The sequence below is a fragment of the Charadrius vociferus genome, unplaced genomic scaffold (assembly GCF_000708025.1).
Source record: "Charadrius vociferus isolate BGI_N301 unplaced genomic scaffold, ASM70802v2 scaffold134, whole genome shotgun sequence".
Taxonomy (NCBI): domain Eukaryota; kingdom Metazoa; phylum Chordata; class Aves; order Charadriiformes; family Charadriidae; genus Charadrius; species Charadrius vociferus.
Genome location: NW_009648333.1, coordinates 7719991 through 7727570, shown reverse-complemented (window position 1 = coordinate 7727570; position 7580 = coordinate 7719991). Strand labels below are relative to the sequence as shown.

The window sequence follows — 7580 nt, the reverse complement described above, 5'->3', positions numbered from 1 at the left end:
GGGAGGTGTCTTTGCGGGGAGCCGGGTGCCCCGGCATGGGGGCAGGAGGGGCTTGCGACCCAACCCGGCTCGCCTGGGCTCCCCGGGGGCTGGAGGGGCGGCGGCAGCGTCGGGATGGTTCAGTGTTTTACTGCCGGGGCTGTATTAATTACCCGAGTTACCCTTATCAGAATGAAGCCCGGTGGGGCTGCGTCAGTGATGTCCGAGTGATGTCCCCACCGGCTCCCAAAGCCGTGAAGGCTCTCAGTGCGTACCCGGTGCACAGCTGGAGCTAAAAGCGTGAGGACTCTTTCAGACAAACATGACAGCGTGGCCTGTGATACTAACGTCTGGGGTACCAACCCTTTGATTTTACAGTCTATCGAAAGCTGACAAATAGTCTGGCGGACTCTTCCATAATTTTTGGAACTGGGCTGTGAAGTGTCCATGGAATCACAGAATTGCTGAGGTTGGAAGGGACCTTTAAGATCATCAAGTCCAACCATTAACCCAACCTGACAAAACCACTTCTAAACCATGTCCCCAAGTACCACATTTACCCTTTTTTTAAACACCTCCAGGGATGGTGAATCCACCACCTCCCTGGGCAGCCTGTTCCAATGTTTGATAACCATTTCAGTGAAAATATTTTTCCTAATAGCCAATCTAAACCTCACCTGACATAACTTGAACCCATTTCTTCTCATCCTATCACTTGTCACCAGGGAGAAGAGACCAACCCCCACCTCTCTACAACCTCCTTTCAGGTAGTTGTAGAGAGCAATAAGGTCTCCCCTCAGCCTCCTCTTCTCCAGGCTGAACAACCCGAGTTCCCTCAGCCGCTCCTCATAAGACTTGTCCTCTAGACCCCTCACCAGCTTCGTTGCCCTTCTCTGGACACGCTTCAGCACCTCAATGTCTTTTTTTTGTAGTGAAGGGCCCAAAACTTAACACAGTACTTGAGGTGGGGTCTCATCAGTGCTGAGTACAGGGGGATGGTCACTTCCCTAGTCCTGCTCACCGTGGCAGTTGATCTCTTGAGGAGCAGGCTTGAGAAATGAAATGTGAAAGAGGGAGCTGAACAACTTACCAACAGGGAGTAATGCTGTCCTTCACCATCTCAGACTGATGTAGATAATGTTCCTTCTCTGTGGTTGCTTACTGCGTTGTTCCATTGGGACCCCATTTAAATACTGAATTCCCTAAATACCAGTCGGCATGAAGATTCTGCCTCCCCCAGGTCCATCTCCCTCCTGTACCTCTCTCTGCACCTCACATTTTCAGAAAAGAGCGATTCTCCTTGCCCCTATTTCAAGCGTACTTGCTGTTCCTTTCATTCCAAAGTGAGCCCAGCCTCTGGTACCTCCTAGCCTTTTATACCCTTGGCCTTCTCATCAGCAAGCCACAGACACTTGCCATGTCAGCAGCCTCTCCTCTGATAAATATTCTTGGCTGCTGGCAGCCTCCTTAACATAACCAAACACTAGTTAAAGACCTGCTGTTAAAGACGAGCACATTCTGTGGTCCCTACTTGGTGCAGGTGGGTGATAGGCCTTGTCAGGCATTGCACGTTACGGCATTCTCCATGGTACAACCTGTGTTGCCACCTACATTACCTTGAAGCGTCATAAGCTGCACACAGATATTTCCAGTCACAGCACACCTTAAGGCATTTTTTGCAATGGTCAGGTGCGGCCTCAGTCTTTTACTTCTTTATATAAATATGTTCTTCCCAAGTTTCAGCCAGTTTTACTTTTTTGTTTTTCCTAAATCTTTGATGGCTTTGTATATTTTCATGAACAAGATTTCAGAAAATACATAAACTGTAACTCATTTTAATAGGTTTAAGACACTCTCATGCTTTTTCAATTTCTAAGAAACATTTCAGTGCTTGTGATATTATCATAGAATGGTTTAGGTTGGAAGGGACCTTAAAGACCACCTAGTTCCAACGCCCTGCCATGGGCAGGGACACCTCCCACCAGCCCAGGTTGCTCCAAGCCCCATCCAGCCTGGCCTTGAACACCTCCAGGGATGGGGCAGCCACAGCTTCTCTGGGCAACCTGGGCCAGTGCCTCACCACCCTCAGAGTGAGAAATTTATTTCTTCCTAATATCTAATCTAAAAGTCCCTTCTTTCAGATCGAAGCCATTACCCCTCATCCTATTGCTACACTCCCTGATAAAGAGTCCCTCCCCATCTTTCCTGTTGGCCCTCTTTAAGTACTGAAAGGCCACAATAAGGTCTCCTTGGAGCCTTCTCTTTTCCAGGCTGAACAACCCCAACTCTCTCAGCCTGTCTTTGTAGGAGAGGTGCTTGTCAACCAACAATCTGACAGATCATACATCTGTAAGCATGGCCAAGGTTGACTTACCTCAGAGCTGTGTCTGGAAAGGCAGGTATCTGGGCTGAATGACAGTGTTACTGCACTTCTTTCAGTGTTTTAGAACACCGTAACCCAATTCATCCCTCAAGTTTGACTTCATTATTCCCATATGTTAAAAACTAACGATTTTCTGTATTTTTTTTTAATGTCTACTGCTTCATTTGTGTGTTATATGTATGTTTCCCAAGCAAAAGTCCTGTCTCCAGATCTGAGCTACATCTCTGTACTAAATGATAAAATGCCAATATAAAGGCCAGTATTTCATAGACTCATAGAATCATAGAATGGTTTAGGTTGGAAAGGACCTTGAAGATCATCAAGTTCCACCCCCCCTGCCATGGGCAGGGACACCTCCCACCAGACCAGGTTGCCCAAGGCCACGTCCAGCCTGGCCTTGAACACCTCCAGGGATGGGGCCTCAGCAACCTCTCTGGGCAATCTGTGCCAGTGCCTTACAACCCTCAAAGTAAAAAACTTCTTCCTAATGTTTAATCTAAACCTGCCCTCTTCCAGTTTATAGCCATTCCCCCTTGTCCTATCACTACATGCCCTAGTAAAAAGTGCTTCCCCAGCTCTCCTGTAGCCCCCTTTAGGTACTGGAAGGCTGCAATAAGATCTCCCCGGAGCCTTCTCTTCTCCAGGCTGAACAGCCCCAACTCTCTCAGCCTCTCCTCATAGGAGAGGTGCTCCAGCCCTCGGATCATCATTTACGTGTCAAGACAGTAGTAGTTTCAGATGCTTAGCGTGACTGAAACGCAAGTATTTCTCCTGCAGTTACCTGACTAAGAGTCCAGTCTGGAAAATTTTGTGTCTCTTGGATCTTTCCAGTTCTAGATGCTTAAGTAGGAGACGTAGTTCACTGTTACAAACTTTTTAAAATAGACTTGTTTTTCCATTTGATTGGAAAAGAAACCGCTTTTGGTCAATGTAGTGTCCCAAAGTAAACCTGTTTGCTGGATGACTCATAAGTCACCTAAACTGTAGACATGAACCATGAGTTATCTCCGTGCTAGCTTTGTTTCCCTGAAATTGGTTAGCCACCTTTCAATGACTTTTCAATAACACCTTTAGGCTAATCCTTTTTTCACTTCAAAAAATCCAATACACATCTGTAACTACTTACACCTGGAGATGTTGTCAGAACTTCCCTGGTGAGGTGCTTGCTTGGGAACAAGAGCGCAATTTATTTGTGCAGCAAGTCAAAAACTGCAAGCTGCCTGCGCATCTTTATGTGAGCAGATTCAGAAACGATGTAATTTAAATAAATCAAGGTGTTTTTTATCCAATGATCCACTTACAGAACTCATATAAAAGCTGCCCGATGAGGCATTTGAATGTTGGTGTATGTGGAAAAGATCCATTCTCACTGGATGTAACTGGATGTAAAGGTGTGCTCACTACCTAGTGAGCTTATACAGGAGTTATTCAGGTGTACCCACAAAAACATGGACAATAAAATAATTAATCTTAAAAAGCCCTATGAATTTCTGTCTTCATTGAAAGAAATAAAGCAAAAAAATGAAAGTGCAAGAAATGTAGAACTTCCATTCCATAGGAAAATATTTTTTTTCAGCATAACTTTTCCCTCCTCTAAGCTTTTGTAACCAGGCAGATATATTTATATATACATATATGTATACATGCATCCATACCAGTAACTGTATCAGTTCAGAAGAAGAAGTTCTAAATGCTTTTAAAGTCTGTATGTATTGCATTTAAAAGGCTTTAGATCATCAGATTATGACCTGATTTGTACATGGAGCCTTGAAAATGGGGTTTGGTTCTTTTCTTCCTAGTAAATCCTGTGCAAGAATTCACCTTATTTTACTCAGACTTGCGGTGCTCTGAAAGGCTCTCACTGTAACTTCTGCACTTTCTGCTCGTCTTGTTGAAAGCAGCCAACCATGTTTCCTTGTCCAAACCTAGGAGGAATCTGGAAGTGACCATGATACACAGGTGTCTCCACCTGGACTTATTCCTTTATGGGTTCTGTTCCATCCTGTGTGTTATGGTTTGAGAAGCCCATAACAATTTATTGTCATTGGAATAATCATTCTATCACCTGATGGCCCCTCCCCACCTGGGAAGGGGAATCAGGAAAAAAACAAGGAAACCCAAGGGTTGAAATATAAACAGATTTAACAGAATAAGATTAGATAATTAACATTAATAGCACTAAAGAACCAATATTGATCCCGATACTAATACACAATATGCAAAGATTATGCTCTGCCCATTCTATCAGTGGGAAGCTGTGCACTGCAAATGTGGGACACTGCAAATGCTGTGGCTTCGGGAGGAAGGGAAGGGCTCAGGGCTCCGGCACCGGGGCAAGGAGTTCTAAGGATTGCAGCCATCAAGGGAGAGAGAGAACTTCACAGCAAACTTTCTAATTTATATTGAATGTGATGTTGATGGTATGAAATAATCCTGTTGGCCAGCTTGGGTCAAGTGCCCGGGTCTCGCTCCTCCTCATCCCTGCACCTGGTGAGCTCGAAAACACTGAGACCTTGAAACCCACACACCATAGCTGGCTATAAAGTAAATATTTTCACATTCAGAGACTAGATTCTTCTAAAAGTGCAGTCTTCCCAAGTATTAGAAGATAAATCAGTTCTGTGTTCCTCAGACCAGGACACCGTGTCTGCTTCCCCGTGTATTCATGAACCCCTGCTTCATTCTCACAGCCAATATTTTATTGTGTCATTAACATTTTATGGATGGCACAGCACTGTTGTAAGGGAGTTCTAAAATTAATAAAGGTGCAATAAATTGCAGGACATAAACTTTTACAGCTAACAACTTTCTTTTAACAGACCTGATAGATACATAGATCTCTCTCTATATATATACATACACACACACACACAAACATATATAGACTATCTATCAAAGATTTCGGTCCATTGCTTTCTCCACTCCCTAGGTAGCCACCAGGTTTCGCTGATGACAATATGCTATTCTTAGGAAATCTACAGTAATTATATTGTCTATAGAAGCCCTAACTGCTTGCTATGGAAACAAAAACTCAGCCCCATATGTATTTGTTCAACGACACTGAAAGTGCGGTCTCTAGGAAGTATACGTAGAGTTGATTAGATTGTACTGTATACTTTAAGTTGAATTAGGTACTCTTGTAAAACACTCTTCAAAATTATTTAACTTCCCATGGTATAGTCTCAGAAGGTGCAAAAAAAAAAAAATCTATAGTGTTATCTTTTCCTGTCACATGACTCCTGCAAACACCAAAAAAAAATCTTATCTTTTTGTTTCTTTTCGGGTACTTTATAAAACAGCATAACCGGTTTAGTGCCCAGACATTAAAGACTCCACTCGGAAAAGATTGTCGTTATATATTCCACTCTACTTTAAATGTTTCCATTATATAATAGGAAAGATTTAGCCGTAAGGGTCTTTCAGTGTGTGATGGCTGATTTTTTTTTTTAAAAAAAAAAACCAAAACACCCTTCTTTACTGGGGACAACGGTGCCATCTAACCAGAAGAGCCTTCTCCTGTCTATAGGACTTGGAGAGTACTGCTTGGACCCAGCGACATTGTCCGTCCTGGAGCATCTTTAGGCTTAGAAGACTCCGTTTCACTGTACCATCCTCGTGCATGTCCTGCAACTCAGCAGCTGTGACGAACTAATTACAGTTTGATCTTGACCTGCCAGTCATGTCAATAAAACTACTTGATGCGTGTTTCAAACGTTTTAGGTATATTTGAGTAATCAGTGTACAGGCTACTTGAAAAATAGGTGCCATATAGATTATTCAACTTTGATCTATTTCTTTGATTTAGCACTGCAATTAAGTAGATTTGGTTCAAAGAGAAAGCTCATTGGTTGATGTTTTACACTGATGTGATAATGTTTACACAGATGTGCTTTGAAATCTCGATTATGGTGGATTTTTGGGTCCCACCACATGACAGGCTCCTGTTATCTGAAAGGTAAAATAATATAACATCTATCTGTAACTGCCTTCAGAGCAGGTCCGCCTGTGCTCTCTTCTGAGGTGATTTATCTGATCATTGTATTTAGCGTTAGTTTTTTCAGTTTTTAAATCCCTCCACAGTAAATCACTCGCTTTAAAGCAGCCTTTTTATAATTCAGGTGCACACAGGGGCAGTACTTAGGACTGCAATGATGAAAAGGTGTAGCATTACCTGCTTTAAAGCACCTGCCAATTAATTAGCCCTATACTCTCCATAGCAAATAAAGCTAAGCAGTCAAATCCATTTGATCTCTCAGATTTAGGCTGCGGCTGAAAAGACCATGGAGCGAGATGGGAGAACTAATCTTTCATGATTCTCTGCAACTTTTTTGTTTAAATGAAACCTTAAACCTCCAAGCGAGTCTCTCGAACTTTTGAAAGAATTAACTATGAAAGATCTTTGCGTTTTATACTCTACTACCATGTTTTAACATGGGCGAAGAACTGCATTGCATATCTTGAACGCTAAGATGGGTCATGTAGTTTAAGCCCTAAAATTCATTAGATGTTACAGAAAAAGCAGCAAGGGAGGCAAAGGTCAAGCTCTGAGTTTTAATATACCGTTGTTTTACCATTGCTAATAATGAGCACGTGTTCCGCCAATGTATTTGCATGCAGGAACCATTCTGCTTTGGGGATGAAAAAAATGCGCGTGCTCATCTGGAACGGGACAGCAAAGTCCTAAATTGCTTCAAAATGCTGTAGAAAGACAACAGAGATCTTTCAGCAGATGATATTGGTGCTAATTTGTGATGCTCAGAGACTTTGGTGACGGACCCAATGCAAAACCCCAAAGAAGATGGATTAGATGAGCCACCTCTCAGTCTTTCTTCATTTCTGCATGTTTTGGAAATCTTTATCCCAAACCAGGGGCCCACTCATTTAGGTTTTTAAGATGTTGTATCGATATGCAAACGCTATAGTCTCATGTCAGTTAAATGATAAATTGAACGCGAGGCAGGATTCACAGAGGGGAAAACACCTCCCTGACTATGCCAATTTCTTTAGAAATTCCCCTCCTTGTAGCTGGAGCGATAAAAGGAAAGGGTAATGCGTGTACATTTTATTAGCGTTTTAGAAACAGGGAGCAAAACTGTCAGATCTTTGTTTTTTGGGCTTTTTTTTTTTTTTCTTTTCTTCTTCTTTCATGTGTGTCTGGGCAGGTCTAACCCTCAGGTAACGCCCTTTCTCCTTCTTCCCTCCTGCCTCTCCTTGCACC

The 7580-nt window shown here is 42.8% G+C and overlaps 1 protein-coding gene across 1 annotated transcript in view; it reads left to right on the top strand.

Moving 5' to 3' along the window:
• The first annotated feature begins 35 nt into the window (after window positions 1-35).
• Window positions 36-7580, top strand: part of FGF20 (fibroblast growth factor 20) — a 12170-nt gene continuing 4625 nt past the window's right edge. Inside the window, exon 1 of the mRNA XM_009885043.1 lies at window positions 36-246. Within this exon, the coding sequence (XP_009883345.1) occupies window positions 36-246 (211 nt within the window). The remainder of the gene's footprint in view (window positions 247-7580) is intronic.